Raw genomic sequence first — 18,808 nt, forward strand, 5'->3', positions numbered from 1 at the left:
GTGTACACCCAGAAGAAAACACACATGCAAACAGGAACTCATACACGAATGTTCGAAACAACCAAAGAACAGGACCAGCCCAAATACCAGCAATGAACAGATGAACAAAATGTGTTACCTCTACAAACCAATGATGTTACTGGCCAATGAAAAAGAACCAATTATTGACCTATGTCAATGTCTACAAGCCTTGAAGTCCTGATGCTAAGTGAAAGAAAATAGAGACAAAAGATCCCATGTTGTTTAATTTCATTCACGTAAAATATCCGGAAAAGGCAAATCCAAAAACAGAGTAGACGGGCTGTTGCCAGGGGCTGGGAGAGGGGCATGAGGGTTTCCGGGCAGGTGAGGAGTCAGGAGGTGGTGCCTGCCTAGGCTGTGGAGACCTGTGTGGCACTGCCCGTGTAGGGGGCCCTTCCTGTGCGTGAGCTGTGTTTCAACACCGCTGTTGTTAAACCTACAGAACAGGCAGTTCTCTGCATTCCATGTGGAACTATCACCCAGATGATCTGTGAAGTTGGAAATGTAAGGGAGCTCAGCTGCCACCCTTCATGTCTGTGTTGGAAACAGCATCTGCATCCATGTGCAGGTCCCCCGAGCCCCGTTGCATTCTCCTCTTCAGGGGAGGCAGCTGGGAACACACCCTCAACACTGACGCGTGAGCGTCCCACCAATTATGAACCACGTGTTAGAAATGCACAGGGACTCATAAGATGCCCTTAGGAACACAAAGGGTCTCTTTTGCAAGGCCAGAGTCATAACTGGGAGGCAGGGTCCCCACAGCAGCAGAGAGATCACACCTCTTGGGCACTTTAACTTGCCATTTCCTCACAGTAAGTGCACAGTCACTGCCCAGACCCGTGCCCACTCTCCAGTCCTAGTGAGCAGGCAGAGGGAAGAGAGGAGCTGCAGACCAGCGGGAACGGCAGCACCCCTAGCCTGGATTCTAAGTCAGCGCATAGTTAAACTGGTTTGCGAACTTCTCATGCTTCTTCTGGTCCACCTTGTTCATGGCTGTGATCACCCTCCGCACAGCCGCCCTGTGAGGAAAGCAAAGCAAGACGTTCTTGGCTTGGCGCTATGGCTCACACCTGTAGTCCCAGCAACTGGGAGGTGGAGGTGGGTGGATATCTTGAGCTCAGGAGTTTGAGACCAGCTTCAGCAAGAGCAAGACCCCATCTCTACTAAAAATATAAAAATTAGGGGAGGGTGTTATGGCAGGTGCCTATAGTCCTGGTTACTTGGGAGGCTCAGGCAGATAATCGCCTGAACCCAGGAGTTTGAGGTTGCTATGAACCATGACACCAAGGCACTCCAGCCAGGGTGACAGACAGAGTGAGACTCTGTTTCAAAAAAAAAAAAAAAAAGATACTATCAGAGAGGCTCCAGCCAGGCTCTGGTCTGACTATGGCCATACTGGGATTGAGCCCTGGTCCTGGGGCAGTGTGGCACCCAGACCAGCTGCAGACTTCCCATGACAGCCTCCTTCAGAGAGACAGGAGGCCAGGCTCAAAAAGAACCAAAAGTCACCAGTCCTGGAGCTGGGCCTTTGTGGGTGGCCCAGCTTGAGGGTGGCCTCAACCCTGCCCTGACATTTTCCCAGTGGCCTCCCCAGCCCTAAAGGTGGTTTCTGGGACCCCCAATCTTGGAGACTGATGTGTACCCCAGGATATGGCAGGGCCTGCCCACAGACTACGTGGAGGAACCATGCAAGCAAATAACCCAGGAAACACCTAATGTAGCCCTGTGAGCTGAGACCCCTGTCCAGAGGAGGGGGCTGGGTGGTCACTCAGGCGGAAAGGAGCCCCAGGGACAGGCCCTCAGGAGCCCTGGAAACCGGGTGCCTGAGCCGACCACTCTTACTTGGCGAAGACCTTTTTCCCGATGCGTGCCCGGGCAGTGTTGGCCTGTGCCCTCAGGTCGGTGAGATTGGGGTACTTCTTCTTCCTCTTGCCTTTCCCACGGCACCTGGACGAGCCCAGATCTACCCCAGTGCCTGCTTCCACGTCTTTCATGAACTCAGGGTCCTGCCAGCCTGTCACAGAACTTGCAGACTTCAGGAGGCATCTGGCAGCAGCAGAACACCTCCCACCAAGACCCCGGGAGAGGACCTTGTCCCTGGCACCAGCAGCCTGAGCAGTAGAGTGGGGTGTGAGGTAACACAGGCCACCCTGGGGGCAGGTGAGGCCAGGTGTCCCCAGGCACTGCCCCTCACAGGGTGCCCCTGATCCCCTCCCCTCCCCCCACAGGGCAGGGAGGAGGTAGGGCTGGGCCCGAAGTCACTCCATGGACTCCACATGCATCCATGGACCCCACAGGCAGGAAGGTGACCAAGGGCAGTGGTTGGGGAGTTGGTGCAACAGGCGCCTTCTACGGGGGGCCGGCCAGGAATAAGGGGGAAGGAGGGCCAAGTACCATTGCCAGGAAAGGACTTTCTCTTTACTGATCTAAGGGATCTGGTCTTAGAACTCAGAAATGCAGGGGGGTGGCCACCTAGACAAAGCGGCTCTTTCTGAACAAGCCAGACGTCAGCTGCAACCTGGCCTAACCAGCCCCAGGCCATGCCACAGCAAGGCTAGCACACAGCCCATGGAGCAGAGAGCACCCACCTTGCACAGGCCCCAGGTAGCTGCCCCATCTCAGTCCCTGCTGGTCCCTCCACAGTGCCACAGGGTCTCTTGGGCAAGATGCCATCCCCACCCAGATAGGGATGTAAGGCCCAGAGGGGGATGAACACCACACTGCAGGGCCCCAACTTGTGCTGGGCTGCGGAGGCGCATCCACAGAGGGAGGCAGCCAAGCGCCCCAGATGGACAGATGCTGAGGCCTCTCCAGGCTGATTTTTTGAAGTGAAGGAATACGGGCCACAGGACTCAGATACAGAAACGATTAATCCAAGATTAAGGAAAACTGTCTAAACGGTTTATCTCCCTGTAATAAGAAGGCGTCACAGTTTAGGAACTCAGTGAATGGAGCAATTGTTTAAACACAAGGAAAAAATGCTGGCATCCAGTAGAGATGGAATGAGCGCCTCAGGAAAATGAAGGGGCAATTTAAAAGCCTTTGAAGAAAATCAATAGACTCCAGGCCTCACGGCCTTCCTGGGCCCGGATGGGCCTACAGCGCTGCTCACATTGTCACCGAGGTTAGCACCAGGGAAAAGAAAATTGCCCCGAGAGCGAGAGAGGCGGGATCAATACTGTAGTTAGTAAAGAGATGCTATTTCACATCTGACTGGCCAGCAAGGCCTGTAGCCGCAGCCTGATACCTGTTTGTTAACAAGTCACCCAGGGCTGGAAAACCAGATACTCTTCAGAGTTGACACAAAAAATAGGCACTTCATTTGCTCCTGAGCATGGGCCACCAGGGAAGGCCTCGCTTGGAGATTAGCAGGTCAGGCCCCCACCCACAACACTCAGGGCCCTGGCACCAGGCTGAGACCCAACATCGTCTCTCATGACCAGAGAGCAAAAAGCCCGTGAAAGGCCAGACGCTGGGGTGGGAGCCTGGCGCACAGAAGCACTGCCCCATGGCTGCACGCAGACTCTCTCCCAAAGGGAGGGCACCTGAGCCTGGCCATAAGACATGAACCCGGCCTGAGGAGGGGTAGCCATGTGGGCCCCGGGGCCTGCAGGGAACCATGCAGCCAGCATGGGGCAGGCAGGCCACAGCAGATGCCCTTAGCACAGCAGCCACACACGTCCCAGGATGGGCAAAACCATTGCCAGCTGTGATACCCTGCAGAGAGCAGACGCAACAGGAGAGGCAACAACTGAGGCTGTCTGTCTGTCTCTGCCTTGATTCCTTCCTTAGAAAGCGCAACCAAGAACCTAAGACTCAGCTATGCAATGATGCCCTGGTGACTTCCAGGCATGAGGAACCCATGTCCCTGCTGGGCACCTATGACAATGGCCTTGAGCACCTATGGAGCTCCCCCACTTGAGACCCCCAGGGGTAACTTCTCTGCCAACCTGCCTCTGCAAGTGTGTGGTTCCCCCGACCGAGCTGGTGGCGTGGGTGGCCCCTGACTGTAAAAGAGACAGCCTGGTGACAGCGGATCCCATGGCTGTGCCTCCCCACGGCACCCACCCAGACTTACCTGGGCGCCCCTGCACCTGCTGCCTCTGTTCCCGTGCCCTATCTTCTGGGTCAAGAGGCCATCCTTCCTCATCTCTTGGGATAATCTTCCCGTGGAAAGGGCACTGCAGAGAGACAGGGTGCTGACACCGGAGGGCACTGATATGGGAGGGTGCTGCCACCCTGTCATGGCTGCCCACAACTCATTGGTCACAAACAGGGAGGGTGGCATCGCAAAGCCAAAGTGCACCGCCTTTCATCACACACTCAAGGCCGGGGGTTCTCGGGAGCCACAGGAAAGGTGAGGCAGCTCCATCCTCACTCTGGACTCAAGCACAGGCAGCAGCAGGGGGTCTAGGCCTCACCCAGGAGAGACGCCTTCTCTCTATACCACGCCCAGCTGCTGACCAGCCCCCCAGCCTCTTCCCACAGCCTCCCACTCCTGGACCCAGGGCAGGGGTGCTGAGTCCACACCCAGCACAGAGTGGACCAAAGGCACCCTAGAAGGATGCTGAGCACACTGGCCCCTGCAGAATTTCCCAAGTCATAGGCCCAGGACAAGAGACCCCAAACAATTTTTTGACACCCAGTGGCCAGCATCTGCCAACCACATACAAGCTTCCATGAAAGCTTCTCCCCAACCCAGGACCAGGTGGGGTCTCAGCACTCCCCTCAGGCTGCCCTGTCCTGGCTCCACTTAACCCTAAGCCTGACCCGAGGCCTGCGGTCCTAAGCGCCCATTGGCACAGGTTAAGGCCATACCTTTAGACGATCTTGGCGTTCACAGAGCCGGCCATCAGGCCTTGGGGCGCGGCACCGGTGCTGCACAGGCTCGAACCTCCCAGCAAAGGTGATATGGCGGCTGCAGAGCATCTCGGAGATGGCAGCACTCTCCACTTCCTCCACTGCCTCGCTGGGCTTCCAGAAGCGGTGCTGAGAGTCAGGTCTGCACTGAGAACCAAACCCTTAAGGCTGCACGGGGCCCAGCAGGAGTGTGGAGAGAGCACAGACCCCAAGCTGACCCCTCGCACCTCTGTGGGCAAAGACCACAGTGCTCCAGCCTGGACTGCAGCCTGGGGCCATGTGAACCAGCCACAAGACTGGGGATTGACCCCAACCCAGGATCAGATTCTCCCAGTAGAGTGGGGATACTGGCCACTGCACCCTCAGAGCATGACCTCAAAGGTAATAGAACAGTCCACATGAGGGTCACCATTACCACTGCAGCAGTGCAAACACAGGTGGTGTCTGCACCCCAATGAAGGAGCACATGAAAAACGCCACCCAGCCATGCATAGTGCTGAGGGGTGGGAACGGCAGATCTGCTCCCATTTCCCAAGTTTCCTGTAATACGTCATGACTGTCACCAGCCCTTGTTAATGACCCTTTTCTGCTAGCCAGAGAAGGGACAGGGCCAAGAGCACCAGTGCCAGAAGACGAGGACCCTGCTACCTGCACTGCCCTAGTTGGGGAGAGTGGCCCCTGGTGTCCCTGGCCAGGCTCTTGTGAGCCTTGCCCCTATTCTGCAGCTCACAGTGATCTTGGGGGACATTGGGGCCCCAAAGCTGACAGCTCCCCTACTCCAGAGGGCCCAAGAGGAGCAGGGCCCTGACACCCATGCCTTGACCCCTGGCCTACAGACAGGCACATGGGCACCAAGGTCTGGTCCACCCCAGAGAGGAGTGCAGAGAAGGCCTTGCCATTGAGTCTGCTCCCAATGTCTGTTCTGCCCCTACCAGGGCCCCCCATGCCTCATCCCACCAGAGCCACCACAGGGAGAGTTAGCTTGGGCAGAGCCTGGGCAGGGGATTGAGGAGCACCCAGTCACATGCCCTGCAGCCTGGGGTAAGGGCTCCCCAGATGGCACCCAGCTGCCCAGCCAGATGCCTCTAACTAGATGAGAATAAGCCTCAGGTCAGAGATCAGTTGGGAGGCCCAGGAGTCAGAGCCTGACAGCCCCACACTACTGGCCTCCCACATGAGAGATGGGGGAGGGAGGGGGGAAGGGAGGGCAGCCCACATGACAACAGCATAGGCTGCCCTCCTTGGCACCTTCCCCTTCCCTCTGGCCTGGCACCCTGCCAGGCTGCCAAGCACCTGCCTCAGGGGGGGTCTTTTCCAAAGAGGCTGCGGTGGACAGAGCTGGTCTCCAAGCCAGGGGCCCCACCCAGATCACAAGGCCTGGGATTGGATGGGCCCCCTACCAGCCTCATCATCTCAACCCACTGGATGGAAGGGGAGAGCTGTGCTCCCTAAGGCCCCCAAATGCTGGCTGTGGGCTGGCAGCATGACCCCATCTACTCGGTGAGGGCCCAGGCAGGAGTAGCCTTGCCCTGGGAATCCAAACACAGCCATGTGCAGAGCTGGCTGCCAGGCACATGCAGGTGACACTGGGGGACTGAGACCCAGGGGGTGGGAGTGGGGAGGGCCCAAGGGGGTCAGGGGGCAGGAACACACTCTCCTGGCAGGACCTTCTACCCCAGGACAGAGACCTGTTACTGTCTTCTTGGACCTCCCTAGCTGCATAAGCAATGTCCCAGCTTTGCTCCCAGCACAGCACAAGGAATGTGGCCCCTCAGGGTCCAAGGGTCTGCGTTTAAGAAAGGACAAGCCCTGTCTAAACACCCCCCAACCCCGTACAGCTCCACAGAGAAAGGAGAAGCCACTGAGGGGTAGGGGGGGGAGCTTCTCAGCAGGTCCCCCAGGGCCCAGGCCCGGCCCGCTAGGACACTGAGGGGTGGTCCCTCGGGCAGGCAGCATGCTGGGAACAGCCCAGGCTCTGAGTGGGCTCAGGAAAGACTGCAGGGCCTGTGTTCTGGCCACTCCTTCCCACCTGGTTTACCCCTGATCCTCACAGACAGGAGCAGAAACAGGATAGTTGAGAGAGATGAGACCCACTGGCTGAGGTGACTGTTTGCACTGCCTAAGCCCTTCTATAGGCCACCCACCCCTGCGCTCCGCTCGGCATGGAGAAGTAGGTAGAGCTGTCCCAGACCCAGGGAGGCCCCATGAGCCTGCCGCTCCCTCCTTGGGCTGGGCTACACACTCTTGCGAGCCAGACACGCAGGCCTCACCTGACAATCTTCCCAGCCACCGGCAGCTCCTGGCCCCAGTAGCACAGGTCCACCCCATAGGGCACAATGGGCGCCCGGGCCCGCTCTGCTGCCAAATTGTGGGCCTCCTCCAGCCCCAGCAGTGCCCTGCAGGGATCATAACAGAACAGGACATGCTGACCATACACACACACGACTTGGAGCCAGTCATAGTCACCTGCCTTCCTCCTGCAGGGGAGCCAGGGCCCTGGGTGAGCATAAGGCTGGGCCTATGCAGCAAGGCCACTGCTGAAGTCCTGTAAGAAGCCCAACCCCACCAACAGCTGGCCTGTGGTCTGTGGTCCTTCACTCTGCCTCTGGGGGTCCTGACATCCGCTCTCAAACCTCAGGGCAGCTGCCCACCCCCACTGGGGCTCTGGCCAACATGCCTCTCAGTCCCCAACTGTGTTGGGGACGTCAGTAGCCACCCCCCAGCCAGGGGTACAGGACCAGGCTTCTTTCCAAGGAGTCATGAATGCCTCAGCAGTCCATGGAGCTGGCCAGGGCTCCAGGCAGAGGCCTCAGGGACAGCATACTGGGGTCACCTCTCGGATGAAGGTGGCGGCGGGGGCAAGAGGTTCTGGAACAACCGTAGCTGGGCAGCTGCAGAGGTGGGGTCTGACGCCTCCTCATCCCTTCTCATTCTCGTCCTCGTCTGCAAGCCCTGTGCAGCCAGGTCCTTCTCCGGGGTCCGCAGTGGGGCCTCTGGCCCCAGCCCTGAGATAGATACATATCTACTTTGATCACGTCCCCCCATCACAGGACATACGTGCGGGGTACCACGTACCATCCCACATGACTGAGCAGGCAGGACATGCCCATCGCTAATGAATGGGTCCTGTTACCACCACCTCATGGACAAGGCGGCAGCCTGCTGCGCTCGGCAGGACGTGACAAAGGTGGTCAGGGACTGTGGGGGCCCTGATGTGGAGGACTGCTGACTCACTGCACTGCCCAGACCCATGAAAGACCAGTTGGATTAGGCAGCTCCAGCAGGCTACCTCAGGAGAGCTTGCCCTGACACGGAGGGACCACAGAGGACTGGGCAACCTGCAGCCCCCTCCCCAAACCCCCAGGCCTAGGGCAGAGAGGACCGGGCCCCGTGTGTCCACAACTTGGCACGCATGGTCCAGAAAGGACAGCCATGTGAAAGGATCCCCCAGGACATGAAGAGGGGAAGAGGAAGAGCCAGAACTCCAGACAGTGCACTCCCCACCCAGGCCAAAGCCTTCTCACCAAGCTTTGGTGACTTATCTGAAAGCCGTGAGAGGCAATGCTAACACTGCCAGTATGTTCACCCTGCCCCCAGCTCTACGGGCCAGGGTGCTGCATTTCACCACCCCCTGCATGGGACAACAGGGATGAACCACCAGGCCCCTTGCCGCTGCAGCCAACTGCCCATCTCCTTGGCCCTGGCACAGGACAAGGACAAGAGCCTGGCTCTCAGGCTGCCCCTGTGGTGCTCTCACAGCCAGGCAGATGCCTGCCTTCGCCAGTTGGGTCTAAGATGGGGTCCTGGAGCAGGGTGTGGGCCAGGACACCAGGTGCCACCTGCCACCCAAACTCACTGCCAGCTTGAGCCAAGCCTGGACAGGAGCCCTTCCTCCCAGTATGCCAGCTGATAGGCAGCTCAGGATCCTGGAGGGACACAGATTGGCAGGGAGCCAGATTCTGAGAACACATGGCCTCAAAAGAGGGAAACAGAGTGATGCATCCAGACATTCAGAATCCACAGAAGAGACAGACAGGACAGGAAACATGCAGTCTGCATCCTTAACCCCAAAGAGTACAGTGGAGACAGCAAGAAGTTAAATGAGGGGGTGCTGATGATGCTTTCCACTGACCGGGCAGAGGAACAGCAGTGTGACGCTGATAGCTGAGGCAGCAGCCCCTATGAGCTGCAGGGAACTCAGAGACAAGGAGCAGAGAAACCTTCACAGGTGTGCAGGGCAGAAGACAACCAGCCAAGTACTCATTGTTGGAATTCAAGAAGAGAGAAGATAATAAGAGTGTGGGAAAGAGTTGAGAAAATGAGTGGATTTTCCTGGAATCAGAGGCCTCCCTGAACCCAAGGAGAGAGAGGACACGGGATGACATAGCTATACTTAAAAATTAAAGAGAAAGAGAAAGGATTTGATACTTTCAAAGAAATAAAAACCCTTTTGGTCACAAAGGGCAGAAACTTAAATAAAAAACAAGAGAAGAAAGTGAGTACCAATACCAGTAGTTTGCAACACTGAATGCAAGACCATGGAAGGGGGCGGCGCCTGTGGCTCAGCGGGTAGGGCGCCGGTCCCATATGCCGGAGGTGGCGGGTTCAAACCCAGCCCTGGCCAAAAAAAAAAAAAAAAAAAAAAAAAAAAAAGACCATGGAAGATTGTTTTAGAAGTGTTGGAGGAAAAGACACTCAAGCCCAGGATTTTATACCCAGCCAGCCCATTATCCCCGAGTGCCAGGTGCAGACGGGGCCCTGTGTGCACAGGAAGGTCTGCTCTGAGAACACCCCTAGAGCACGAAATCCAGCAGGAAAAGGAGCTAGCTCAGGAGGGCGGGCAAGGTATGGGAAGCACCACTGCATTTCCTGATGGCCACGGCCTACGTGCACACCATGGTCCCAAGTTAAGTGGGTCTAGATACACTGACGTGACTAAAGGGGTGGCCTCAGAGGGGAGAGGCTGAGAGGTTCCTTATCATGCGCAAGCAGCAGTATAGAAACGGAGATACTATATGAATAAAGAGTAAATGAATTATCTAAAAAATAGGGGCAATTCTCAGAAGAGTATCTTTAAAACCAGCAGAATAAAAGGTAGGGTGGCAAAAGGTGAGAAAAAAATGAGAAAACAGGTGGCGCCTGTAGCTCAAAAGAGTAGGGCACCGGCTCCATATGCTGGAGGTGGCGGGTTCAAACCCAGCCCCAGCCAAAAATACTACAAAAAAAGAAAAAAGAAGAAGAAAAAAAAAGAGACAGCAGCAAATCAGGAGACAGCACATAGGAACACGTGATAAACTGGCCAAACACGTCTGGAAAGACAGGTGCCAATTAAATGAATTAGCACTGATGACAGACTGATTGGTTTAAATATATTTAGCAATATGTTGTCTAAATGAGACCCTGTTAAAACAAATGGCTAGGCTGGGCCTGGTGGCTCACGCCTATAATCCTAGCACTCCAGTAAGCCAAGGCATGTGGACCGCCTGAGCTCACGGGTTTCAGACCAGCCTGACCAAAACAAGACACTGCCGCTAAAAATAACCAGGCGTTGTGGCAGGCACCTGTAGTCCCAGCTACTCGGGAAGCAAAAGAATCACCTAAGCACAAAAGTTTGAGGTTGCTATGAGCTGTGACGCCATGGCACACTACCAAGGGTGACAAAGTGAGACTCTGTCTCACAACAACAAAAAAAATGGCTAATGGAAGTTGAAAATAAAGCAATGAAAAAATATTCACTATTGGGTGGCACCTGTGGCTCAAGGAGTAGGGCGCCAGTCCCATATGCCAGAGGTGGTGGGTTCAAACTCAGCCCCAGCCAAAAACCACAAAAAAAAAAAAAAAAAGAAAAAATATTCACTATGAAAACAAGAAACAAAAGACAGCTGAGATAACGTGTTTGTATTAGAAAGACTGGATTTAAGTCAAAAAAGGAAGAAAGAAGAAATATTTGAAGGTGTAATAAACATGAACAAACGTGTGCATAGAACCTACAAATGTTACTCCAAAACACACAATCGATGCTGGGAGGACATGAAAAGAACTGGGCACCACAGCTGTGCTGGTAGCACAGGGAACCATCTCAGAAAGCAGCCATCAGACAAGGAAGGGGCCAAACCGCAAAGGCATGTACAGCACCAAGACCAGACCAGGAGATGTGGTGGCTTCACACCCACGAAGTCACACACACAGAACTGATGAGAGAAAACCAAACTCTATGTCAACATCATGAAAGGACCTCAGTCCCTGCTGAATTGTCCCTAGGACACAGGGCAACCAGAGAGAATGCTAACATCTGGAAAGTCACGTGCACACATACGTACGTGTACTTACATACACACTGAACACACATTTACAGAGGTACTACTGCCCAATGTGCTGGGCAGCCACGGCCATGAGACATGTCCACCTATGTGTGCTCCAGTGTCATGGGATATGGGATGCCAACACTTTGGTTCCACAGATCCTTTTTGTACCTCCTACCCAGCTAGTGTGCCCTGTGCCTGACAGGTGTGAGTTTGCCCTCCCCTCTCTGCGTGCTTTCTGTTGAGTTGCACTCCCCAGCTGACCAGCTCCCTTTTAACGGTGAGCACGTGTTTGTCTCTCCACTCTTGCCAAACTTCACTTAGAACTTTGGTCTCCAGCTCCAATCAGGTTGGTGCAAAAGGCATTAGTTCACCATTTTGTTCAAGTCTGAGTAGTACTCCCCAGTGGACACACACCACAGTCTCTTAATCCACTCACATGTCGATGGGTTGACTCCACATCTTTGCAATTGTGACCTGGGCTGCAATAAGCATCCCAGTGCAGGTGTCTTTGGATAAAATGACTTTTTTCCTTCGGGTAAATACGCAGTGGTGGGTCTGCTTTTAGTTCACTGAGCAATCTCCATGCACCTTTGCCCGGAGGGTGCTGCCTGTTCACAGAAGCAAAGCCTTGTGTATGTGCTCCCACACCATGGACTGAGAGTGGAGGACACATGGCCAGCCACTCAGGGGGTCACGGTCAGACCTTCCAACCCTGGAAGCCATCATGTGCACAGAGGCCCCAAGCTCACTGCAATGCACACTTGGGGACGCTGGGCAGCCCTTGTTCAGCTCTGCTGTCCACACAGCGATTTCGGTTTAGCTCTTGGGCATCTGTTTGTTTTTTTATTCATTTATTTATTTGTTTTTGAGAGAGTCTCTCTATGTTGCCCTTGGTAGAGTGCTGTGGCGTCACAGCTCACAGCAACCTCAAAACTCTTGGACTTAAACGATTCTCTTGCCTCAGCCTCCCAAGTAGCTGGGACTACAGGAGCCCGCCACAACGCCTGGCTGTTTAGTTGTCATTGTTGTTTACCAGACCAGGGCAGGGTACGAACCCGCCTCCCCCAGTGTATGTTGCCGGCGCCCTAACCGCTAAGCTAGGGGGCGCCCAGCCTTTTTAGTTTTTTTAAGAGTCTCACTTTCTCATGCTCAGCTGAGAGGTTGTCTGGGCGTCTATATTTTGGCAACTCGTCATCACTGATGCCAGCACATGCGCCTGGTGAGGGAGGCAGACTGACACGTGAGCACTGTGACATCCAGATACAGCCACAGCCAAAGATCAATATGAGGATTCCTAAGAGTTACAAGAATGAAATATACTTTTCATTGATTTGTTGTTTTAAACCATTAAAATGATGGGTAACCATGTTAAAGCAGGGTAAAAACTCAGGGCACTAAAAACACACTACCATTTTCACATTGTTGTAGAAAATCAATCTCACTGACATACTTTCAAAGTGAAAACCCAAAAGCAGGCGGCACTCCTCAGGCGCTGAGTACATGTTTGCAGGGAAAAAGAAGGGGCACCTGTGCCCCGCAAGCTCTGCCCGTAAGGCGTCCAACTCGAGCACAGTATCTCAGCTCAAATTCACTCCCACAGTTGCTTTTACAAAAAAAAAAAAAAAAAAAAAAAAAAAAATCATAAAAATGTCCAAATCCCCTTTTTTGTTTAAATTGCCCAAGTGGCACCTATTTGCCTGCAGCACTAAAGCAGACACTGCGGAGGGAGAGATCGATAGCAGGAAATGGAGAGGCTGGGGCTTCAGCGCAAACTTGGGCTGACATTATTGATTTCACCTAGTTCAGCTGGCCTTGTAATTAAAATGTAAATTTGAGAAAGAGATTATGTCCTGACAGAAATGGTAGGATTAAGGGGAAGATAAAAGCCCCTCAGTGAAAATTCAGAGAGAAATGAGAAAGAGAAAGAGCACCGATTTCCTCAGCTGTGTGGATTTGGACTAAATCTAAATACTTCAGATTCACCTGGGTTTAATTGAAAACACAGCAACAGAATATAAACTAGTGTTATGAACTATACTCCCTCCACACCAGCACCACAGAGACCAAGTGGGAACACAAGAGCCCCATCCCGACAGGTGGTCCTGCACCCCACAACAGCTCTAGGAGGTCACCACCTGGGGCTGACCTGGGAGCCCTGCTCTCTCTGTGCCCCGCTGGCCAGGTAGGGGTGGGGGGGACAGGCCACTGGAGGGGCAGATGCCACACCTTGCCTCCCACCCTGTTCCCCATCCACTTGTATTCAACTTGAAGGCACCAGACCCACACCAGCCATTGTCCTCTTCAAGGCTGAAGACAACGTCCTGAGCCTTTCAAATGAAAGTGGTGAATTAGTGGCAATAAAAGTCCCTGAGTCCCTGCCCACCAAGCAAAGCCAGGCAGAACTTACCACCGCCCCCATCCCAATAGTCCAGGCATGGTGGGCCCTGTGTTCTGGTCCTCCCTGGCCCTTAAAAGGGAAGTCACAATGTTAGGTGCTCAAAGCTGAGAACACAGGAGGAGGCCCGTTTAGGGAGAGGTATGGCTGAGGGCCGGAGGAGAGGAGACAGTGACCGCTCGGCTGGTCTCTGCCAGGTCCCTGTAGAAGTGGCAGATCTAAGAGCGCCACACGATGGCCCACAGAAAGTCCCAAGCCGGCTCCCAGTGTCCGGTCCCTTTCAGACTCTCAAGCACACACTGACCCCAGGAGCTCAGCCACCCCGTGAACTGGTCCACACTGCAAGGCCCAGAAGCTGCCACGTGGAGCACTCAATAGGTCCTGCGTTCATGGGCCGTCCAGTCATCTGAGTTTTCTTAACACATCTGTGTTTCCTCTCTCAGACCCCCAATTCAAACCAACTTCACTGTCCCACCACAGAACCTGGGGTTGGGGCTTCTCCCAATGCCTGTGTACCGGAGAGGCTGACCCGTACCTTACCTGTGGAGGGCTACAGCCCTGGGGAGCAGACTTGGCTTCTAGGGGATCGTTGGAAGAGAGGGAAATTCTAAACAGCAGGGGCTGCAGTAGCTAAGCTCTGCCCCCCATGTGGTCAGAAGTTGCTCCAAACTGCGAGGTGGGCAAATCATCCTGGGCCCTATCCTGCATCCACAGCTGTGTCCATGGCAAGAAAGGGTTCACCTCCCTGGGGACAGCCCTGAGAAAAGGCGGGTCACACACACCTCATCACCCTCTCACCAGAGAAGCCGTCTGCTCCAGGAGGCGCCTTCCTCACCCTTGCATGTGCCACAGAAAGGAGACCTTCCAGGCCCCAAGCAAGCTGCCAGGCATGGGGGCCAGGAGCTGCCCCCACAGTGGGTCCACACACAGGAACGGACCATGGGGCACCCTCTGCCCAGGCCTGGGCACCGGAGAAAGATTTTTAAATTAAAGCAGCAATTACTGTCAGCAAAACCCTGCATGGCAGCCTGGAGGTCCCGCTGAAGCCTAACCTCCTGCCCCTTGGAGGTGGCCACACCTCAGAGCATGGGGCCGAGGGCAGCATCCTGAGTGGCCCCCAGGCCCCACTGCCAGTGCTACAGCAGCAGCCCCGCCCCCTATACTCACCCAGCAGGTGGTCAGGAACACAGGTCTCAAACCCCTCCTTCTCTGGGACCTCCACAAAGTCCTCGTCCTCGTCCTCGTCCTCGTCCTCTGGGGCATCTGTCTGTGAAAATACCCCAAGCCCAGGTAAACTCCCAGAACCACTCTCAGTGGACAGAGCTTAAGAGGCTCGTTTCTGCTGCTTTTTCTCCAGGTGGCTTTCACTTAAGGTTGCCTACGCAGCTGTTCCTATTCCCTAAACCACACCACCCCACACTGGGCCATTTAGAGTCGATGTTACAACAAACTGTCAACCACCCAGGCCTTTTGGAAGGTGCTGACTTTGCTGCACTGCACAGAGCACTGGCCAGGTGGCAGACAGAGCTCCCAGTGACTGTGGAAACCCCACCAGGAGGAGCAGGTGCACTGGTTCCCAGCCAGCAGGGCCAGCTCCCCACTCGAGGCCTCTCCTAGGTTGTGGGTGTGACCACAGCAATCACAAATTGAGAAGGGACAAGAGTTTCTGGAATAGTCTATCCTTAAAGACCTGTTAAAACCCACATCGTGTTTCCTTCTGATAAGTCCAGTGTCCTGGGGCTGCCTGCTAAGTTCTAGGGGAGCCCAGGTGCCCCACCCACACCACAGGACCTGCAGAACTGCACAAACACTGGCTCTCCCCACTTCCTGCGTGAAGGGGGGAGGCACAGCTGTGCTCCATAGCCAGGGCTGCACTCATAACAGTGCCACACACAGTGGGGCCGCACCTGCCCACAGCCTGATGCAGAAACAACCCGTGGATGGCTCTTTCCTGCCTCACTCCCCACCAGCCAGAATCCTTTGCAGAGCCACCCCTGTGCTCCAAGACAGGGCCTGGCTAGAGCACCCTGAACAAGGGAGCCTGTAGAGTGGCCCATCACAGCCATGCCAGGCTAGCAGGCGAGGTAGGGCCCCTGGAAAGAGAGCCTGTTGATGAACACCAGTCCATGAGACCCTCAGATGGTCACAAGAGCAAAACTTTGAAAAACTCAATCACTCCAACACGTGCAATTCTCAACAGCAACACCTGAGTCACGCTTCAGCCTGGCCTTTTCTGGAAGGGAGGACAAACAGCAGGGGCAGGTGCTAATGCCCCAGGAAGGGGCCCAAGGGAGGTTCCAGGTGGCTATGGATGTTGCCCCAGGGTCAGCTGCAAGCATCAGGCAGAGTTGGGCTGCTCGCGGCCCAGAGCCAGGGACATGGGCAGCCACATCTGGCCACACCTGCCAGGCCTTGACCCCCTGCAGAACAGGAGCTCCCGGCACAGGCCCAGAGGCAGGTAGGCAGTGTCTAGGTGCAGCCTCGGCTGTGCCTCTGCGAAGTGCAGGAGACATTCATCACAGGAAACTGCAATTTTTGTTATCAGTCTAACACTGATCAAAAGGGAAGCCTGTCTCCACCGCTGACCTGTGAAACGTCCCAATTATACTCTTTGGAAATGACAGGGGCACTTAACTCCCGCGCAGAGCAAATGACGACCATCCATCACGTTTGAATAACAATGAGCCACGGACCTGAAAATTATTTTTGTATAGAATCTGCCCAGGAATTTATGAAAGGTGGAGAGCAGCCCAAGGTTTTCGGGCATTACGGTTCTCAGCTAGTGCAGTGCGCATCAAACACTAAACAGAATTTATGTGTTTTAATTTTCTAAAGGTAGATGTGGACCGGGTGCTACAATGCATAACACACACGCCAGATGTTAAATATGGGGGTCATTTTCAGAAAATATTATGCTTATTGCCCACACCCTTGAATTTCAACGGGGATTTTTATCAAATTTTCATTTCCTAAAAAAAATATTTAACTGCTTAGCTAACTACTAGAAATTATATCTTCTTTCTCCCCAAATAAAATCATTTATTTCTATGACTAAATTTGGAGCCTGGTTCCTCTTTGTTCTACATTAGCGCCGACAGGCCATGGGGCCCATGTGTCCCCCCTGTGAAGGCTGGGCCAAGCCAGCAGACCGACCTCTGCCTCTGAGCCCACCACAGCACACGTTTCCACACTTTAGTTTGTAACTGAAACCATGGCAACTCAGAATTAGGGACTTCACTGCTCATACAAAAATTAAGCTGAAATTTTCTCATTTTTAGGTTTTAATTCACACAGAAGAAACTTGGATGTCACCTTGAACATCAAACACCAGGCCTGCTGCACATTGGGGACAGGTAGTGATGTTTCTGTGTGACCTGCCAGGGCCTCACATCGGAGGCCTGCTCAGAGGAGAGACACTATAGCCCCAGGGACAGTCCAAGGCCTCATAAATGCAGGGAGGCCCAAAGAGGAATTAAGGCCCAAGTGGAAGAGACTCTCGGAGCACTTGGAAGTGTCTAGTTCATTGCCAAGAAATCAAATAACCAATTGGCCTGAGGCACGAGGATCTGCCCCCCCCCCCGTTAGAGGTCAGACAGGGCTCAGGGCCAGCACCAGGCAACAACATCACAGGGTATCTGAACACTTGAGGGTCCTAGAAGGGAAATCACACTCCTAGGCAGAGTTGGAGGCATCTTCCAAACACAGTTAAACTTGTTAAACCTTCTCAAAGAGCAATTTGCTTTTGGCTCACCTTGGAGCTGAGTTTTCCAACTGTGATAAAATGGTTTAAGACAGAAGACACCCAAGAAACCCGCAGGCCCCTCCCAAGGGAGCTGTAATCAGGGCACTGGGCACCTGCACACACCTTCCCTAACCGGTGTGGGCCTGGGTGGTCCCCACTGTAGGGGCTGCAGACCTTCACCATGGCAGAGCCAGCTCTGAAAAGCACCCCCCACCCCACGGCCGCCACCAGGAGGCATGGAGAGCACTCTCTGGCTGTGCTGGTTTTATACAAAGTGACTCTCACTCACACTTAAAAGGATTTAGAAAAATGAGCCTCTATAATCATAATTAAACAAGCAATAAAATGGCTAAAATATACAATGCAATCAGTTTACAGGAGTAGGTAGTGAGGTTACTAATTATTGAGAAGGGGAAGTGGAGCCCGCGGGAAGGGGCAGTCCTGCCCACCAAGCACGGCCAGCAGATACAGCTGGGACCATTAAATAAATTTTGTACCATCTAATTAACTTGGTACGCGATCTCAATTACTTTTCACCCAAGAAATCACTTTTGTTCAGTTTTATGTGTGTCTGTTTCCTTTTTTTAAAAAAATGATGTAAGGCCTCGTCAGACAAGTGAGTTCCAAACTGCATTTGTCTTTCCGCGGCTTGATGGCTATGCATTTAAAAACCCATTCTATCTTATAAACTAAAAATTAAACGTGCTCAGCTGTGATGGTCGTCATTGCATCTGCTATTTATATGCTAATGCCCTCCCTGGAAGGCCGTGCAAATTGCCCAGCCAGGCCAATATCTCATGTGCATCTCTGGCTGCCGGAATGCACCTTTAGAGGACAGAGGGTGGCCGTGGGCCGGGCTGGCCACAGGGAGCACTTGGACGCAGGGCCAGCGCCGCACAGCACACTCTCAATTCCTGGGTGAGCACCGGAAGCTGTGCTGAAGCAAATGGCAACGTTCTATAACTGCCTATTTATAAAATCCACGCTCATCAGGTTTTTCAGTAAGATCACAAAGCAGCGTGGTAAGCATTCTCCCCTTCTCACCTGACCCCCATCAGTAAGAGGCCTAGGGCTGTGGACAAACCCAGCAGAAGCTGCCCACCACAGGAGGCCTGATCTGAGGACCCCACAGTGGTGTCCAGCCTGCCAGGAGGCATGAGAGGAGGTAGACCTGCGGAGCCAGGCTGGTACCCCATGTTTCAACCCAATGAGGGTCTGTTCTGTTCAGATGGACCAGCCTCAAAAGCCTATTCTCCGGGGCTGCCTAACTGGACATGTTCTCAAAGAAGGCTGCCAGCCTGGGTTCCCATACAACAGGACAGCCCAGGGGCTTAGGCTCATGCCAGGTCGTGCAGCACATACACCAGCATCAAAGCCAGGGGAAGGTGAAACCGCATCAGAAACCAGCTGGTGGCCGGGCGCAGTGGCTCATACCTGTAATCCCAGCACTCTGGGAGGCCAAGGTGGGTGGATTGCCTAAGCTCA

General features: G+C 54.1%; 1 protein-coding gene across 3 annotated transcripts in view; it reads right to left on the bottom strand.

Annotated features, from left to right (window-relative positions):
* Positions 1–227: 227 nt before the first annotated feature.
* Positions 228–18,808, bottom strand: part of UVSSA (UV stimulated scaffold protein A) — a 28,599-nt gene continuing 10,018 nt past the window's right edge. For 2 of the 3 annotated variants that reach the window (XM_053577798.1, XM_053577796.1), the window contains exons 7-14: positions 14,749–14,848; positions 13,594–13,653; positions 7,715–7,886; positions 7,152–7,277; positions 4,840–5,023; positions 4,100–4,202; positions 1,864–2,035; positions 228–1,040 (exon numbers count right to left, since the gene is read on the bottom strand). In XM_053577798.1, coding sequence (XP_053433773.1) covers positions 947–1,040; positions 1,864–2,035; positions 4,100–4,202; positions 4,840–5,023; positions 7,152–7,277; positions 7,715–7,886; positions 13,594–13,653; positions 14,749–14,848 — 1,011 coding nt within the window. In that variant the 3' untranslated portion in view covers positions 228–946. The remainder of the gene's footprint in view (positions 1,041–1,863; positions 2,036–4,099; positions 4,203–4,839; positions 5,024–7,151; positions 7,278–7,714; positions 7,887–13,593; positions 13,654–14,748; positions 14,849–18,808) is intronic. The other variant, XM_053577797.1, reaches the window with a different exon arrangement.

Source organism: Nycticebus coucang, chromosome 23 (genome assembly GCF_027406575.1).
Source record: "Nycticebus coucang isolate mNycCou1 chromosome 23, mNycCou1.pri, whole genome shotgun sequence".
Taxonomy (NCBI): Eukaryota; Metazoa; Chordata; class Mammalia; order Primates; family Lorisidae; genus Nycticebus; species Nycticebus coucang.